The sequence below is a fragment of the Lonchura striata genome, chromosome 8, assembly GCF_046129695.1.
Source record: "Lonchura striata isolate bLonStr1 chromosome 8, bLonStr1.mat, whole genome shotgun sequence".
In the NCBI taxonomy this organism is placed as follows: Eukaryota; Metazoa; Chordata; class Aves; order Passeriformes; family Estrildidae; genus Lonchura; species Lonchura striata.
The window spans coordinates 8,234,248-8,253,809 of NC_134610.1; the positions used below are offsets into that span (position 1 = coordinate 8,234,248).

General features: G+C 38.6%; 1 protein-coding gene across 2 annotated transcripts in view; it reads left to right on the forward strand.

Moving 5' to 3' along the window:
* Positions 1-17,474, forward strand: part of DPP10 (dipeptidyl peptidase like 10) — a 438,452-nt gene extending 420,978 nt beyond the window's left edge. For both annotated transcript variants that reach the window (XM_021548741.3, XM_021548740.3), the window contains exons 20-26: positions 6,129-6,323; positions 7,562-7,616; positions 11,170-11,269; positions 11,979-12,037; positions 12,124-12,196; positions 13,759-13,832; positions 15,213-17,474. In XM_021548741.3, the coding sequence (XP_021404416.1) occupies positions 6,129-6,323; positions 7,562-7,616; positions 11,170-11,269; positions 11,979-12,037; positions 12,124-12,196; positions 13,759-13,832; positions 15,213-15,350 (694 nt within the window). In that variant the 3' untranslated portion in view covers positions 15,351-17,474. The remainder of the gene's footprint in view (positions 1-6,128; positions 6,324-7,561; positions 7,617-11,169; positions 11,270-11,978; positions 12,038-12,123; positions 12,197-13,758; positions 13,833-15,212) is intronic.
* The last annotated feature ends 2,088 nt before the right edge of the window (positions 17,475-19,562 follow it).

Here is a 19,562-nt window from a genome sequence, read left to right on the forward strand (position 1 = left end):
GTGCTAGTCAAACCTGCCTGTGCTTTGCTGTACTTCATGTTTGGGAGGCACTGACGTTTCTGATGGTGTAGCTTTGAGTAGTCCTGTGGTGTTTTCTGGACTCTTACTGATCCTGCCCACAGAGCATCTCACTCAGAGTATGTGCTCCTTTTTATCCCTGAGAGAAATGAGTAGAGCTTCCAGGAGGGGCTCAGTTAAGATGCATAAAGCAAAACTGCTTTTAGGAACACCAGGATGAAATAAAAGTTACTTCTGATCATCAGTGGCTGAGGGTGTGATAGGCATACCCAAAGTCTGGATTTTTGTAGAAATGCTGCATGGGAGGAGGATGGTATTCCCTGGAAACCTGTGCTGTTCCTTTAAAAGGAGATGGGCTGTGTGTTTCTTGCAGGGAGAGTCAGCCTTTAAGCTGAGTGTCTGCACACGTGTAGCAGAGGAAAAGAACAGAGACATGAGTGTGCTTCAAGCCTACCTGGGATGCCAGCTCAGGGCATCACTCCTGTCTCCACCCAAACTCAGCATGGGTGGAGAGAGTTTTACTACACCTACAGAGCTTCTTCCAGTCCCAGCTGGAAAGAATTGATGTGACTTTCAGTAACAGACATGTAGGAGAGTGCTGCTAAATTGATGAAAACACCACGATACTGAGCTGTGTCACCTGGAGCAGATCTGCCCTCAGTGACAGCACAGAGCCTCATTGCTGGATGTGAGGTGTTCACAGACCTGAGCTGCTGAATGATCCCCAATTCCTCTGCTCAGATCAGATAACAGGACAGAAAGGCACAAACCTGCTTATTTCTAAGGCCAGTTTGTGTTTTAAAACTCAGAATATTCAGTTGTAATTATCTGTAGCTGTGGATGCTCTCTGCTTTAATTGGCTCACGAACATATTTTTCTTCTCTTGTGGAGAAACAAGACACATGGACTTCATTTCATCTTTGCAGCATTTCCTGGCATGATCATGGGGGCATGATTATATTTTAAGCAGCTCTTATACGAGTGCCAAAGGCAAACTGACCCTGTGAGTTGACCCCAGCAAGCACTGCAGGGACTTGCAAACTTGTGCTTATTTCTGCTTCTGAGAGCAGGGAAACACGAAGGTGTCAGCAGTGCAGCGCTTCCCTTTTCAAGTACCCTAGTAAATACATAATCTGTCATATAGAGCTGTGGGAAAATATGGGGTTATAAACTCATGTAGAAGCTAGAGAAGACAGAAGGGAAAGATCAGAAACCTGAGAAGTCCAAGGCCAGAAATCACAGGAAAAGAAAAGAAAAGAAAAAATAAAGCCAAAGAAAATACTGTTTTGAATTGTTTTTCGATATCAAGAGTTAAAGAAGTGAGAACAGTGTTCAGTCAGGTTCTGAATTTAAATTTACCAAAGCTGTTGGTACCCAGTGAGCAAATAATGTGGGCAAGTCATGATGTATGGTTATGTTTATGGGATTTTTTATGATACGCATGTTGGATAAAAAGGAAAGTCATCAACTTACGAATACAAATTGTTGTATCTGTGTTTATAGTATGGAGACACTGGTTCTTTTAGGTCAGGTTCTTTGCAATACTGAATTCTCAACGTTAGCTTTAGCAGGGGTTATTTTTTAGAAAACCCTATACACTAGTGAAAGTATGAAACTGAAAATTTTAAATCTGTCCTAGCTCATGTACTGTAGCATGTTTTGTGTCCTCCTTTCCCTAGAAGAAAAAGAAGTTACATTAAGCTGTATTTCTTCAGCAGCTTTTTACAGACTTAAAGCTAAGGTTGCCAGCAATCCTTTTTTCTATTAAAGAGGTCCCCAAATGAAATATAAAACTGCAAACTGTCACTGAAGTTATGGGAGGTTCCCTTGTGGGATGATTATTTGAGCCTAATAAATTCTGCCTAGCTCTTGAGAAAGAACTGTTGCATATCTGTGGGTGTATAGGGGGTAATTTCTTGACCCACACAGCTCCAAATTGACATCCTAAGGTTTATTTCATGAGCACAAGTACTACTTTCAAAAAGAAAGAGAAAAGTATTCAGGTTCAAGGAGAACATGTAGCTTTTATAGGGAACGTTGATTAGTTGTGTAGATGATACCATTTCCCAGATACTTGACTTTTCTGAGTCCCAGAGTGGTACTGTTGGGACAGATGGAGAAACACCCTGTTCCTACTGCCAAAACTGGGATGAGATGAGAACTGGGGGCTGATAACAAGTGCTGCCTTCTGCAATGTTCAGCTACCCCTGCTTTCTTTCTTCCATTCCCACCCATGATATGATTACCATTATATTCCAGCTATTGAGAGAAAAAACCTTTGAAAATGAGTGCTTATAAATGTCCTTAGTAAGAAGGTTGGTTTAATTATATGTCCATTTTTTGGAAAGGAGTATCTATAAAGCATCTTGATCCAGGAAACATGCACTTAGAAATATAAATCCAGAAGATGCAAGAACAGAAAACTGGAGTATTAGCAGAGAAGTGGGGTTTGCTTTCCCATCTCAGTAGCACTGTACTTTGAAGAGGGAAAAGAGAAAAGAGAAGGAAGGAAGGAAGGCAGGTGATTTCATTACAGGGGTGATGTTTGGTGTTATTTGGGGTTTTTTTCACATCACTGAAAGCTAGTAGCCATTTCAAAGGTGCATGACTATGAAAAGGCTTCTGTATTCATGCAGGGATGGCTGCAGGTAAATTTGAAATTCCAGCACATGGCCCCCAGATGCTGAGTGTTAAGGCTGAATCCTGGAAGGAAGCTTGTACCAGAGGAATCTGGTCCTGCTGTGAAACCTGGGTGTGAGCTGAGTACAGTTCCACGTAGACATCCTTAAGCTCAGCTTAAGGACCAGGACCTGATTGTGCTGTAACCATCAGCATAAAAATTGCATGAACATTCATCCATTAGCAGCTGCAAAGCAAGCTGCAATACTCAAATAGAAGGTCATTGTATTGCTGTGTTAAAATTTATCTCCATCTGGATGGCTGGGCTATCTAACAGATCTCGTGTGGAAACCAGTGACGTTGGCTGGCACTCATTTTCTTTTCAGAGCTGTGATGAGTAGCCCATAAAATGTTAAATAGATTAAAACACTTTCCTTTCTTCCATTTGTTCTCCTAAACCACTGATAACGTTTCACACTCAGTTTCCTTCTGATGTAATACACGCATTAGAGAGCTGCACGGTAATTGCCTGAAAAAGTGATTACCATCTCTTTTCTATGTAATTAAGATCAAAGTTTAAATTTCAAATCCTTGGTTTCCTCATTATGGTTCACCTTACTCATTAAAAAATGTTGGAAGATACTCTTCTTGGTAACACACAGGAAATGATTAAGTAAAGAGTCTGGCATTTAATCTGGGTAACAAAATCAGAGCTGATAATCATTCTTTATTTTGCTTTGATCATAATTAACCTCACTCCTTCCAATGTGTAGATAATGTATCTTAAATATCAGTATCTATTATTTAATGCCATTTAAAGTTGTCCAATATATAAATTGATACTGTAAAACTGAATCAGTGGAAAGATTGTCCTGGTATTTGAGCGAGGAAAAAACCCCAACTATTCTTCAAATTAGCCATGAATTGTCTCAGAGAGGTTTCTGTTTGTTTATTTGTTTACTTGTTTTCTTATATTTTGGTCATAATCAGGGGTTGGTTTACCTGGTTTTGAACTGATGAATGTTTTAGTCCTTGCACAAACAGTCAAACCTGTTTATGTCCCCAGTGAATGCACTCTCAGCACTGATAGCAAGATGAGGCAGTAGGGTTGGGAAGTGAATCTGTTGTGCAACTTTGAGAACAAGCCATTAAAAGACTATAAGAAATATAGACATGCATAATGCAAATATTGGGAAATATATGTCTGCTGTCTCTCTGTGGAGGACAGAAGCACACCTCAAATACTCAATATCATTTTATAGTGGCAACTGAAGAGTAAAGAGACCTTTTGATGCTAACAGGAGTTCCGAAATGCACCTCAATGGAAATAATTTTAAATGCTTATCACAGAATATTTATATGGGCATTCTTGTAATAGACTAGCCACTGGAAAATTGCTTCCTAAAGCAATACATCAAGCAGCCCATCATGCAGGGCTGGACCATGTGTAGTGTTTAAGCTCTGAGCCCAAAAGTAGCCCAGCTATGACCTCCAAAAGGAGCTTAAGAAACCAACACTGTCAGTTCTCACCCACTGAGAAACTTGCTGAGGTTCTGTTTGTTGTTCCTTTTTTATGGGAGGAATTCACTAAGGGTATCACTTTTGATTTGAAACACTTCTTGGTTTTAAGTACTTTCTGGCTTAGAGAAGTGTTTATAACTGTAATGGTTCTTCTCCTATTCCTAAGTGTCTAGAAATACAACATATCTATATCCACCAGATGTATGTATAACCTAGATGTAGAACACATATAAATCAAATGTGATCACTGTGTTAGTTTTGTTCTCATATTTACAGGGAGGAAAGCAGGTGGACTCATGATAGTTTTGATGTGTTAATCTGTTGCAAAGTTACCTAGTGAAACATGGATATTTCTGATGTGTTATTGTGGAAAGTTGGAAGAATTTACAAATAATTGTAACTGGTCTGAGGTTCTATTGGAAGTAATGATAAATACTTTGTGAAAACAGCTGTGTCAATGTGTAGTGCTTCTGAAAACCTTTCTCTGTGCAACGAGCAGAAATGGGAAGTATTGTTCTGCTCCTTATTGCAAATAATAATGATCATATACTTCCTGAATTGTATGTTTTCTGCAGAGCTCACTTGACAGTATTTCCAGACTCATTGCTTCGCAATGTTAGTAATTAGTGTAATCACAAGTGAATTGGTTAAGCACACAAAAAAAATGCCCTTCTTTTCTTTTCATAAAGCCAAGTATAAACCTGACGTGCAAGATAATGGTAAATCAAGCGTAACATGTCGTGTCTGAGTCTTTAAACAAGTAATCCTGATTTCAGTACTTGATACAGCAACTGAATAAATAGGTCTGACTGAATTTGAGAACACACACGTTCATCATATGCTTGCTAATTAACTGAGTGATTACCTTGAAGATGGTCTGGGTTGTGCACAGCCAAAGCCAGATACTGAATCAGCACGTTATTGTATGTGTAAGACAGTACTTACTGGAGGATATTTTATCTCTCTTTCCTCCCCAGGGTTTACATAAGTCTATTTGGCAAAATAATAATTTCTGTCTTCATCTTTCTTTCACCTTAGACAGCATATTCCCACAGACCATCCAATTTAATTTCCATACAGCCAGCACAGACACTTTTACATTTTAATTTGCATTTCACTGGCAGATGCAACTTGCATAGAACTATTTTGCATTTTGTACAACTTCATGATAGCCTGTTCTTTTATTCTGTGTTTATCTTAGGGGAAAATAATGACAAACTTCCCTTTTAAAACTGACATTTTATTTTCTTTGTAAGGAAAATAGTGTATTTGGCTTCAATGGAAAATCTTATTGTTCATCTAGAAACTGCATTCTCCCATTCTATTTCACCTTTTGTGCTGTAAACCACCTTCTTTCTTTTTGGGTCATAAAATAGACTTATCACTCTTGCCTGCATCCATTTCTTCCTATGAATTTTGATGGAGAAAATAGAATTTTCTCCAGCGTATGCTTTAGTCTTCTTTGTACTCTATTTCAAAAAATCTATTCAAGGATACAATAATGCAATTATTTTTGTTTTCTCAGATTACATCCTTCTCAATAGTATTATATATCCTACAAAATTATAATCAGGGTGCTGGATGGATTTACCTCATTGTGTGTTCAGTGAGACTTTACAAATTCTGCATGAGCCTTCCCAGAGCTGAGCTAGCCATTAGTGATGACGTTTGGGGCTTTTTCCTTCACTTTATTCCAAGCAGCGCTACCTGCTTTAATTTTCTGTGTCCTTCAGCAAAGTGTATTCGTGTATTGGCAGCACCGCAGCACAGTGGTTATAAAGTTAAAGAAATTCTTTTGCTGCAGGGCTTGCAGCCCTAATGGGATGGTATTGATGGAAGTGACAGTAGCTCAGCAGGGTTGCATAACCAACTGAACTCTGCCACGTAGGTTAAATAAAATATCAGAGCTCGGCGCAGTGCATCACATTGTCAATAGCCTTCGTTTGTGTCTGGTGTGTTGGTATTTGCAGTGATGAAGCTCCAGGCAGCCAGTTGGTTACAGATAAGTTTCACATTGACTGGGACTCAGTGCTTGTCAACTCTGATAATGTCATCGTAGCTCGATTTGATGGCAGAGGGAGTGGATTTCAAGGCCTCAAGATCCTACAGGAGGTGCATCGATGCTTAGGATCAGTGGAAGTGAAGGACCAAATAGCAGCTGTAGAGTACGTATGTGCAAACTCCTCTTGTCTTTCAACCTGCCCCACCTGGATGAATGAGCATTTGGACTAAAACTGCCCAGAATGTTTTCTCTGCATTGTCAATGTTTTGGTTTTTAATGCAGTTGCAAATTTTGAAACTGTAATCCTTCCATTACAAACAGCAAGTAAAAAATTAGAGTTGGTTTTGGGGTTTTCTTTGAGTTGGTTCTCTTTACTCTGAGCAATCCAAATATGCCACCTGAGCTAATTCATATCTGTCTGTATTCTGTAGGTAAATTTCTTGCTGTCCACATTAGCATATAAAAGCATTTGTATTACAATACATTACGATATTTTCAGTCTATACCATAGGATACTGCTCTCATTTACACCACTAGAATTTCATTTCCTTTGTGCAATTACTCCAGAGTTCTCTGGTGGAAATGAGAACATTTTGGCAAATGCCTGATATTTCTCATTTGCATTATCATTCTTAGACTGATATGGTTCTACCAGCTGCAGAAAAGAGTAATTTCTGTCTGTGGAGTAGTCATGTATAGCTTTGGCAGCACTCCTTACTAAGGGTGCATGTGTAAAAATGGATGGACTTTTTCTGGGGTGTCCCAGGGAAAGACAAATTTTAAGACAGATATTTTTTCTTCTTTTGAAAGGGGTCGATGCTTGAACCACTTAATGAATAAGCAGCTGTGTCTGATATTTCCTGGCAGGTTATTCTGTTTTTTCTGTATAAAATTCACCATAGATGATTAGTGGCCTTGATGAGAAATTAATTATTTGTATAATTATCTAGATTTGAGAAGTTCCACACACCTTCCTTTAGTTGGTGCTAGGCACCTGTCACACCAGTCATTTAAGCTCCAGTCAGTGGAAAATCCTGACATTTCTGAGGGATGACCCTCCCCAGACTGAGAGAAGTTTCCAGCATGTGTAGGAATGCTAAATCTCTCTTCTCTCCACTAACTGAAAAGCAGATGTAAATGGATAATTTAGACAAGATGCTTAAATTCAGATATTTAAATTAGGTGAGATGGGCCAAGCAACATTTGCCTTATAAAAAAGGAATTAGGAAACAAATCACATTTCCCAGTGCAGTGCTACTTGTATGGATGTAATATCTTCTACCTGATTTCCATGCAATTCCTTAATGTACAAATAATGTTCTTTACATACTATATTCAAAAAGTAAAATCTGCCATTTTACTTTGACAAAATTAAAAAAGAAACTTTTTTTTTCTTTTCAGATCACTTCTGAAACAGCCCTTCATTGATCCTAAGAGACTGGGTATATTTGGAAAGGTAATGTGCAAAACCAGCAGGCTGTATCATCATGATGCTTCAAGAAAGTGCTGTCAGTTCATAAGAAAATACATTTATATATTTCCCTAAGATAATTTCAGTTATTAAAACAGAGGAGAAAAGCCATCCATAGTTTGCTGTCTGTTCTGTACAGTATTTTTTCTCAGAACAGGTATTTAAGTCAATAAAATCAGTTTTAAGCTACAACACTATTTGTATTTCAGTGTCTGAAGGAGAAAGTATTTGTTAAAAATTCTGCTTTCTGCTTTCTTTAGAAATTTTTAATAGGGACTTGGGTTTTGTGAAAGCTTGTTTGTTACAGTTTTATATTTGGGCTGCAGTTAAATTGACAATGTTGTCCTATAAAATACAGGTTTTATATCTGAATGTTTTACTGACCCTTGAGCTTAGCTGAGCACCTACCCTGTGGTACTGTCAGCAAGTTCCTTGTTGCACCAGTGAGAAATCTTGCCTTTGCTATTTCATCAGCTGCATGTCATTGCCCCTAGCATGAGATACAACGAGGCAAAGGCTCAACTTTTAGTAGCAAATTAAACAGCATTTTGCTGATGTCTATTAAAAAGCAGCAATTAGAAACATCACACAACTGCTGCTTCATCTCTGAACCTGCATGTGCAACCTTTTTAATTTGTTAAATTGGTTTTTTTTGGGTTTTTTTTGGTTTTTTATTATTAAAAATGAATCTGTTTTCTGCCTCTGAGCTCAAAGCAGTGACAAACCCTGATCAAGTACTCCCCAGCCATCACTTTTAAGGGCAGCATGTGCTTCTCCATGAAGTGCCTTGGTTCTCACTCTGCTGCTCAGTTGCTGCACAGCCTCAGGCAAGTCATTTAACCTGCCTGTCTCAGCCTGTCTGGATGCAGGATGAGGAGATTGACATTTACCTCCTGCATGGTAGCATTTTGAGGACTGGGTGATGTTTATGACTTATTAACATTTCACATGAGCATGACCTTCCTCAAAGATCTGAGCTCCTGCTGCACTCCTTGAGCTAAGAAAGAAACTCACTGCAAGAATTTCACTTGGGTCAAGACCAGAATTTGGGTTGTAAGGGAGCAACCAGAGATTTTCCACCTGAGGATGTACAAGCAGGGCCAATTTCATCTACCAGGTGATCGTGGCACACACTTCTATTCAGGTTTTAATGCTTGTTACCAATATATATGAAAATACACAGGCATAGAAGCATCAGCATTTCTCCATATCCTCTTCCTCTTTCAATCATTTGATTGAAAATACTGTTTCTGGAATGAAATCCCTGAGCATCCAGAATTGCTTGATTTTGCCTGCAGAAATCCTTTTCATTGCTACTTGAAAATTCCCACTTGTTTTCTGCCAGAGATTCATCAGTATCTTTTTTCCTAAGAGTGATGTGATGAGACAGTTACTGAAGAGCATGCCTGTAACCATGGCTTTACATACCTGCCAAGACCTACCCCCAATTTTCTTTTCTTTCACAAAATGTTATTGATTGCCATGTTCCTGCATTTATTTTCTGAAAGCAGTGTTGAGGAATGAAGAGTGGGAAATTCGATAAGCTTTCAACACTGCTTTGAATTCAGGGAAATTTCCACTTTCCAAGTTAACCTTTTAGAGTTGTTTTTTTACTATCAAAAGAAAAAAAAACATAAAATTTAAAAGTCAGTTTTATAATTAACAATAAAAAATATATTTAACAGCTTCTTAGGGTTAATTGTATTTTTCCTCTACTCTGCTTGTTTTAGAGTCGATTAAAAATCTTCTTTAAAACTCATTTCTTTTATATCGCATACGAGAATGTGACCAGGAAAGAAGGATTTTTTTCTTTCTATGCATTAAATTTGCTGTACTGATGGAAACAGAATATGCACTTTGCTTGAAAATAAGTTGACTTTGGAACAGCATAGTGCTTATCTCTTAATACTGGACATGTACACTTTCAGGAAGCTCTCTAAGAGGTTTCAGAGCTACACAGAAGTAAAAGTCTTGTCACAATTAATGATGTCAATGAGGCACAAGAGTAACAGGACTGTCCAGAAGTGGGGAAAATTGCCAGGAATCTGCCAGTGCCCCCTTGCTTATCTCTGTGAGGAGTAAAAGCCTCAGCGATGCCTGATCCAAGGGATTTCTGAGCTGTTAGACAGCCAAGTGTGCTTCCATGGAGTTTATGGTTTTATTCATGGAAGTGAAAAAAGCCTTTAAAAATGAGTTGCAATTCTACAGCCAATGTCTTTCCAGAAAATGTGACAATTAGTCTGCAACCCCAGAAACCCAGCAGATGAGTGAGGCAGCACATGTTCTTACATCAGGGCATATGGAATAGCAATGTCACTGTGAAATGCTTCTAAGAATTTATAAATAACTCACTCTGTAATGTTTTTGTCCTGGAAAGCCTGGCTGGAAGGAAGGACACAGGTACAAAGGGAAGAAACTCTCAGGAGAATTAAACAAGCTCTTAATGAAAACATGGAATAAATAATAAATAACCTGGCAATACCTATCCTTGCAGCCTTAAAATTGTGCTGTGGAGCTACTGGGCAGGACACAAATAGAATATTAAACAAAAGTAAAAGCAGAGAAAATCCAGAGGCAGAGGAAAGTTGCTATTCTCTTAAGCTCTTCAAGTTATACAAATTACGGATGCCCACTCAGGAATTCTGTCATAGGTGAAATCTACTCCTGCTCATGGACAAATCTGGATGGCTCTTAGCCTCCTGGGCTGAAATTTGTGTGAGAAAGGAATAGCTCAGTTCCCCACACATTTCTTTTGAAAATCCAGCTCCTATTTTTTATTTTCTTCATTATGTCCATCCCTTAATATAGATTGGTTGCACAGAACAAGAAACCTCTTTCCCTATATTTCTTAGATAAGATTAAAGGGTTTTCAAACATTACCATTCTTCCACAGAAATCATCTGTTCAATAAATATTTAGACATGAAGAACAGGAGCAGGCAGCATTTGTAAAAGTCCATGAGAAAACTGTAAGCACTTGGTGCATAATCTTTTTTGGATCATCTGGTGTTTTGCATTACATTTTCCCTGTCATGGGGTAATTTCATCTTCCCGAAGTGTGTTGTGCCAAGCACAAAAAAACAACAATAGACAGCTGAAGAAATACCAATTTTTCAGTACCAATGAAGGGAAAACAGATGGCAAGTAGAAAAATTTGAGGAGCCTATAATAGCCAAGTAAACCATTGATTCCAGGTGCCACATTCAGAATTTCATTTTCTGTGAGTCTAGAATGATTACAAGTATACAGAAATGGATTGCCAGTGTCATTTCAAGGAATTCTGTGGATTCAAGTTAAAGCTTTCACAAAGGTTTCATGATCTTCTGGTATCAGCTCTTCCAGGGGAGATGTGTTAAGACTTCCAGAGATGGTGAAGAAATGTTCAATACTCATTAACTTCATAGATTAAAAGTCATGGCCAGGTCAATGTGATCTTTATGCACCCTTAAACTATAAAAATGATACCACTGAATTAGCACAGTGGCCTTTAGCTTTATTCTTGCTAGAATGAAATAAATCAACCAAAATTTCATTGTTAGGGATACGGTGGCTATATAACATCGATGATCCTGAAATCCAGCGAGCGGCTCTTCAAGTGTGGAGCTGTGGTAGCACCAATCACAGATATGAAATTATATGGTGAGTATTCCCTGCCCTAAACCTGTGTAATAGTTTATTCCAAACAACTTTTATTCATGGAGCTGCTATTTATTTTAACTAAGTTTTATTTTAACTATTTATTTTAACTACGTTTTATTTTAACTATTTTATTTTAACATAACAATGCTAGTGAGATTTCAACTCACTGTCTTGGTCTTTTCTTTATTCTTTAAGTGCAAGTAAAGCTGACACTGAGACAGTCCACCAAAACTCACAGCAGACATGGTATTATTGACAGCACTGATTTGGCTGTTACCTCATTTCTTAAGAATCCTTTATGTATATCAGCATGAATCAAATCTTTTATTAGGTATGAATCCTTCAAACAAGACCAGATTACTTTAATGGCCTGTTAGACTTTCTTTGTGTTTTAGCTTGTGTTTTCTTTTGGGTTTGGGTTTTTTATTGTTGGTTAGGGTTGGGTGGTTTTTTCTCGTTTTTTTTTTTTATTTTTTGTGAGAGGAGTTGTCTGATTTTTGGATGGTTTCTTTTTTTTTTAACTACTTAAAAGTGGATTTAAGTGGTGCATTAAAATGGTACATTCTGTGTCTATAAAGGAACATCTTGACTTCATGGCTGCTTAAGTAGCTTCTGACTCGAGGTCAGAAATAATGAGTTTTAAAATAGAAATAACTAGGAATTCACAGGGTTTGTTGTTTTGAATTATTTTTTATTATTATTTTTACAGCATCAGCTTTTTCAGAAAGATACCTTGGGATTCCATCAAAAGATGAAATTACCTATCAGGTAAGTTAGCATAAACAAGTAACTTAAACTGACGATTTTACTCTTAAAATACAATTAAATTACAGTTTTGTGTGTTTGTTCACTAGGCATCCAGTGTATTACACAATCTTCATGGTTTAAAAGAAGTGGATTTGCTAATAGTTCATGGGACAGCTGATGGTAAGTATTTACAGATGCAGCTAATTTGGAGTCAGAGCTTCTAACAGGCAGGTGTTCATGGGTTGATCAGGCACACACCTAGCAAATGCATTTGCAGTTTCTTTTTCCCTCTGATAGGATTTTTTTCTTCTGTTTCAACTGTCAATTCTAACTCTGAACTGGTGATGCTTTTCTTTGCTGAGGATTTGCACCTTTTAGCTGCTGTATGTTTTAATTTGTTTAAATCCTGTGGACCACTGTGTTGCTAGTGAAAGGTATTACATGAATTATTAATGGAACAACATACATTTTTAATGTTGTCTTAAATTCATACAAATTCTGCAGAAATATCAGTACAGCTGGTGAAATACATGACCAAATGGGAAGTTAATCTTTTCATCTAATTAATTACAAGGTATTTGCAAACCTTCTGAAGCTGAAGCTACACAGAACCTTTTAATAGCACCAAAACTTTTAGCAGTAGATAAGACAGAGAATAAGTAACACTGGGTAAGTTCTAGCACTTGAGATGGAATCATAAGATGTATGAATTGAGATAATTTGTAATTGCAGATTTCACTGCAGTGTATTCTTCGGAACTTTCTTAACTGATGTCTAAAGAATGAGCTTTGATGCAGGCACAAATTACAGAGATGCAAACAGCTGCTCTCTACTGACTGGCATGCCTGCTTCTTTCCCAGCATTTTCTGGTGGATGTGGGATAATACAAGGTTTCTTACTCAGTCTGAGGGGATCAGTGCCTCTCAGTGGTGAGGGCGGAGGTGACAGTGCCCATGCACAGCTGCCACAGTGCCAGCCTGTCACCCCTGACTTGCCAAACCTGTGTCATGGATCCAAAGTGCAACCAGAGGGATGCAAACCCTGCCCAGAGCACAGTAGGGAGGGTTGAAAATAAACTGGGTGACTGAGCAGGCACGAGGGCTCAGGCTTTACAGGTTGCAACAGGCAGCAGCAATTTCTGCCCCTCTGAACTGAGCTGGAGGGAACTGGGGCTTTGATAGATGTCTGAGCAATGCAGGGTGCTCTGGCCTGGCAGTCTGATTGTCTGCAGCCCCTGCTCAAAGTCACATCCAGTGACACTGCCCAGACCACTTGCAACCTAAAGTCTGAAAGGGTAGGACATGGTAATTGTGGCTTTGCCACACAAAATCAGGGTACTGATAGGTTCCAGGAAGTCCATTACCTACAGAGAGTGGGGTGTAATGACCCCGTGCAAGCCATAGAAAACGCAGCGGGCTTTCTTTCAAGCAAATTAGAAGATGCCATGATGTTCAAAGTGAATGGTTTTATACATCCCTGAGCTATCACAGTATGTGAAAATCAAAGCTAAACAGAGGAGTCCTCACTAAATGTCTGAAAAGTGTGGATTCCCCTGGGCTTCCAGCTCCTTCTCCAAAACCTCTGCTGTAACACCCTGTTCCTGGTGGGGCTGGCCTTAGAAATTGTTGCCTTCAGATCCAGTAATTACAGAGCCTGGAAATGTTTTCAGCCAAAGCTGTGAAACAGAGAAGTATTTCATATTACTATAGCTGTTTCTAATAATATCAAATATTTTCTTGCAGCTAAAGTTCACTTCCAGCATTCAGCAGAACTAATTAAGCGGCTAATAAAAGCTGGGGCTAATTACACTATGCAGGTATGTGCACCTGTGACTTTTCCTATAAACATAGTTGAACATTTAACCCCCTGTTGCTATTTCTTTGCTGCAAAGGACCCTCTCTACCACAACACAGTGGTATGACCTCAATTTGCAGTTGGAGCTCTGTTTAATCCCTATTTTGTCGCTGTTTTTATGAATATCAGGAGCTGTATCATCTTCTTGTTCTCCTGTGCTCTTTCTCCTCTCTCTCATCTTTCTCTTTTCCCCCTGTTTATCCTAAAATGCCATATAAAGTTCTCTGGAATCCATGGGTACTCTTTGTAACATGAAGATGTCACTAATCTGGGTTCCTTTTTACCTGAAAAGGTATTGGGTCACATGAGAGTAATTTCCCCATATTTTCAACATTTACATTTATTGGAAGAGCCTCTCAGTGGCTCTGTCAAAGTGTGAGCTTGCATGGGGCCCACGTGGAGCACATGGATGCTGCTGGCAGAGGGTTTTGATTGAATCAGTCTCTCCAAATATTCCTGATGCTTGTTGGCCATTGCAAACCTCGACCTCGCTGGGTTTAGGGTGATCCTGCAGCTTGCACTGGAGTGTGAGCTCGTGTCAGGGAGGAGGTGGCAAAAAGGGGATTGGTGCCACTTGGGAAAGAAAAAAGGACTTTAATTAAAGAATCTGTTCCTGCTGCCCATGTGGTTTCAGCTGAGGTGATGTGAAGGCCTGTGGAGGGAGGAAGAAGCAGGAATGTCAGAGTTCTCCCAGAAGAGCCCTGTTGAGCTGTTCTCATGCAACCTTGTGGTAACCTGGGTTTGAGGAGGCAGGTGAAGCTTTTTCCTCAGACCTCCTCAGGCCTCGTGTCTTGTGGTCTGGATTTCTTCATTTAGCCTGCAAATCTTTGCTTAGCCTCACTTGGGAGAAATTCCTAGTGGTATTTGTTTTAAGAGATAAAATTGCCCACATCCACCCTAGGAGAGAGAGAAGATGAGCTTTGGGCCAGATAGGAAGATAGCTGAGATATAAATAAAAAGGGTTTTTGCCAAACACTTAGAAGTTGAAATATTGAGAGGTCCTTAAAAGCATGAGGTAATTAATCCTCATGGATGTTAATGGGATTCGGATGCCTAGGCACTATTGGAAATGCCAGCTAAAGTAAACTGTTGTAAGCACAATGGCTGAGAATATAAATTTTTTCAATTCTGCAGATCCCACTGCAGTGGTTGTTTTATATAAGTTCAAATTCCAAGAGAATGAGTCTTTGGGTTTTATTAGCTTTCCTTGATGCCATAAAACTAATGCTATCATCCTGTTGTCATCTAAAACACGTTGAAGATCAGAGAAAGAAAATTAGAGCCCTAAATATTTGAAAAGCCTTTAAAAACTATTTACTTTTTTTCCTTTCTCCTGTGCCAGATCTATCCAGATGAAGGTCATAACATTGCTTCTGAGAAAAGCAAATATCACCTTTACAGCACAATCCTTGGCTTTTTTAGTGCTTGTTTAAAGGAGGAGACACCAATTTTACCACAGGAACCTGAAGAGGATGAATAAGGAAGCCTATTTGTGTAGTACTGAAGGGGACTTACTCTGCGGCTCAATAAAACCTTAAATAAAAGTGACTGTAAGATTGCAGATTCTGCAGAAGCTCAAGGGCAGCTAAAGGATACCACAGTGGAACAGCACATTTACAGACAATGAGCTAATAAACTGGAATTCAACTACAAAGTCCAAACATATTACCAAGGGACAAAACCTTTACCTTTGTGGAAGGTCAACTGTTGGTTACAGTTTCCTGGAAGAACTTAGTTTTGCATAAGTGTAGGGTTAGTGCATGTTTGTTATGTTAAGCCTCACTGTTGGTTCTGTAAGTGGTTGCTTGTTTTTTTGTTTTTGTTTTTTAATTTAAATGCACATCTTTATTCATCTTTGCATAAGGCACAACCTATCATAAGTATTATGGCCACTAATATTCTAAAAGGTGAACTGCAATCTAACACTGTAATATTACAATAAGTGCAATTCTTCTGCTGTCTATTACACATAAGAGACCACAGAGATAATAAAGGGCACAGTATTTTCTCTAGTTTCTGCTCAAAGGGGATATTGTCTAGTGCATCATATAACATGGGTATTGAAAATTATTTCCCCCACACAATTTCAGCATTTACAATTATTACTGTATCTTCTAGTAACCAATAGGGGTCTTTTTGGTGGTGTGCTCTTGGTCTTTATGTATATACCCAGGAATCCCTAAGCAGAAAATCTTTCTGAGCTTGAAGAATTTTTTTTCAAGATGTAATTGACAGCTGTATTTAAAAAAATATCTGCAATTTAAATCATTCCCCAGTCCAAAATGTATCTATTGTTTCCTTAAAATACGTTTGAGTTGTGTTTTGGTATTGTTTATAGTAGTTAATAGTTTGCTGGTTACACTCTAATTTTAGAATATGCTACTTTGTCACATGTAAATTAGATACATAAATATTAAATTATAGTTTCAGATAAAGAAAGTTTATTAACAATGTATAATGCCATCGAGTAATACTTTACTCCTCAAATGAAGACATATTTTGTATAGTGTATCTTCCTTTCCTCCCGTCTGCTCTCAGATGGAATTCTGATGTTCATCAAGGTGGTGACGTAGCTCAAACACACCTTTAGTTCTTACTCCAAGGCTGCTCATTCAGTCTCTTGCAACAAGATTTAGCCTCAACAGCATCATAGAGGAATGAAATGTTTTTCATTCAGGGCAAAGGAAGATCTGACAGATTAGATTTTATTATTTATTCAGAGGGCGAGCCCCTCGTGCATCCATTTATTTGCCAGGGTGAAGCACAGCAATAGAAATTGAAACTATGAATGAACAAGGCAGCCAGCTTGGGTCTGCAGAATATTGACTTTGATCATGGAAAGCAAGTACAGTGTTGGTTTAATTTAAGATATCTTCCTGAAGGTATGTGAAAACTCCTGACAGATGCTGTGCCACTTATAGGGGAATAGCTGTAGTTTTCTTATTTCTGGATATATTCCAAATACTTTCCTAGCTAATTAAGGTTTAATTTCTTGCAAGAATAGAAAGAAAGTAATTTTTGAAGGTAAATATGCTATTTAAGATGTAAAGTTCTGCATATTTTATGAGAATAGGAATTGTTTTTAATGTAGTGAAAAATCACCTGAAGCTTTTTTACTCATCACTTCCTTCTGGAGTACTTTCTTTCACTGTTAGGACTTTTTTTTATGATGCAAATAATTAATTTGTCTGAAAGGTGTGGTTTTATGGAACACTGAAAAGTCTCTTGTCTTTTAATGTTTAGTAAGTCTCTCATTTTGTTAGCAATGTTCAACTATTTTTCAATTAGTTTAATACAATTTTAATGTGCAATGATATCTTGTTTGGGTCCCAGTGTCACCACAAAGTATGGCTTTGCCTTGTGGTATTTATAGGACATATGGAGTACATATGTATAGTTTAAGTAGGGTATAATTTATGGGGGCTACCATGTGCACTACAGTAAGATCACACAAAACAACAAAAAGGAGCAGAATTCAAAGAAGGTTTTGCAAATCCTGTTTTCTATGGAGGAGCGTTGTTTCCAAGTCTTCTGTTGGCTGGGACTGCTGCTTTGTGATTTTATAAACGACACCCGTCACTTAATAAACGCTCACCTGACAACACTGCTGCTTCTCCTGACCAGACATGCTCAGTGAGCTCCTCATTCATGAGTCCACTGAGCTTTTTCCCAATTTGAGCCAAATGCACATGAAGGAAACAGAGGCTGTGGGTGTGTGCTGAGCACGGACTCGGCGTGGGAAGGATTTGGGAAAAGGCCAATTCCCCCAAATGTGCTGATGCTCCTCTGCAAAGCAGCCGCTCCGTGCTCATGTTTGCTGTGTGTCACACGTAGTTGTTTTAGCTACCTGCAAAAGGAAGCAAGCAAGCCTTGTCTCTCAGCAGTGCCCAGGAAATGTTATCCCAGATCTTTGCATCCCATTTCCTCCTTTCCCTATAGTTCTGTTTCAGCCCCCCATTCCCTACTCGTTCTGCCCCAACATCCCACCTCCAGCTTTCCAGATCTTGAATGTGTCACAGGACATGGCCTTCTGTAGGAATGCCTTTAGCAAGACTTTGGTACATTTAAAAAACATGTTATTGTGGAAATTATGTATACTTTTAATGTTTTCATGATTTCTCACACTGTCCTACAAATACAGGTAATTCTGTACACAAGGGTGAGCATCAGACACAAATTAATTTCTTTTACTGATATTTTTATGCATGAGTTGAATTCAGATATTGCAGAAGTGCCAGGCACAGGCTCTGCTAGTTAGACTGAAGAATTTAATATAGGATGTCCCTTTACTTTTGCTGACCTGTTGAAATAATCCTTCCATTACAGCACACCTGAACAGTGTTACCTATCAGATTCTACATCATAACTAATGGCAATCATTAATTACTCTAGGTGATCTACAGTAGAGCAAGAGTTAGTACGCATTGCACTGAAGTAGCACAAGTGTAGACTTCTTGTAGCTTATCTGCTGTTAAGCACCATTATGTCATTTTAGGTCTGAAAAATTGATTCAGCCATGCTTAAAATATGACACTTACTTAGAAGAGACTTATTTATGGAAAGCTAGGGAATCAGCATATCCATTTACTGCTTGCTAGAGCTTATCTTTACCTTCTTGATTTCCTCTCTCCTTTTTCTGCTACTACAACTTGCAAAATCTACCAAACCTGTAGGTCATGTTGAAATTTCAATTATATTACAAAACCAGGCATAACTGCATGTCAATTGGAATACTTTCCCCAGATTGAGTACAAAGAAAGGCTGATTATTTTCTAAAACTAATTTATTTAATCTTTTGGCAGCAAGGATGGAATTATTTATGACCTGGTTCTATCAACATCTGCTGTGATTTGCTATAACCAACTGCTCCTTGTTGCTCAGTTTTTGGCATATGTAGATCTCTCTTTGTGGCTGGAAGTGAAGATGATTGTCTCTCTTCTCTCAGCTCTGGCACTTTGAGTATGGAGTCAGGTTCATTTAATTGAGAAATTGTACCTTTTAAGGCAGAAGAGCTTTTATTTGATCTGAAGCCAAAGATTCTCCTTGGAAACTTGGAATATTGAGTGTTGACTCCCTCAATAAAATGCAGAGGATACAAGGTGTGACCTCGTATCCCTCCTCACAGGTTTATTAGACTTCACTGAAGAAACCAGAGAGGAAGACGACCCAGAGATCCTGAATTCCACTTTCTCCTGCACAGTTTAAAAGTACACAGGCAAGGTGCAGTGGTCCTGGTGGTTTATATTTACTGCAAGTAACTCATCCTGGCAAGTCAGTTGCCTCCAGGGAAGGAAGAACCTCACTGGTATTGATTACTGATGCATCTTCAGCACTTCTTCAACAGCATTAAGATTCATTCTCTTTATCCTCTGGATGATTTCAAGAGTTCTGCAGAGAATGGGGAGCTCCTGGGATGTGGCTAAGAAGAGTCACAACTTCCCAGGCACCTTGAAAGGGAAAGAAAGAATTTAGTTAAACTTTGTCTGTTGAATTTCAGGCATGGAAGTGGAGAAGGAGCCTGGCTTCAAGGAGGTAGGTGCATAACAAGTGTTAGTGATTCTGTCACTGGGGGGATAAAACTCCAGGCAAATCTTACAAATCCAGCACCTAAATGTGCAGTGGTGAGTAGAATATTTGTTTTCCAATGTCTGCAGATTACAGTGTTGTTGGATTGGGTATTTGGTTAGAAATA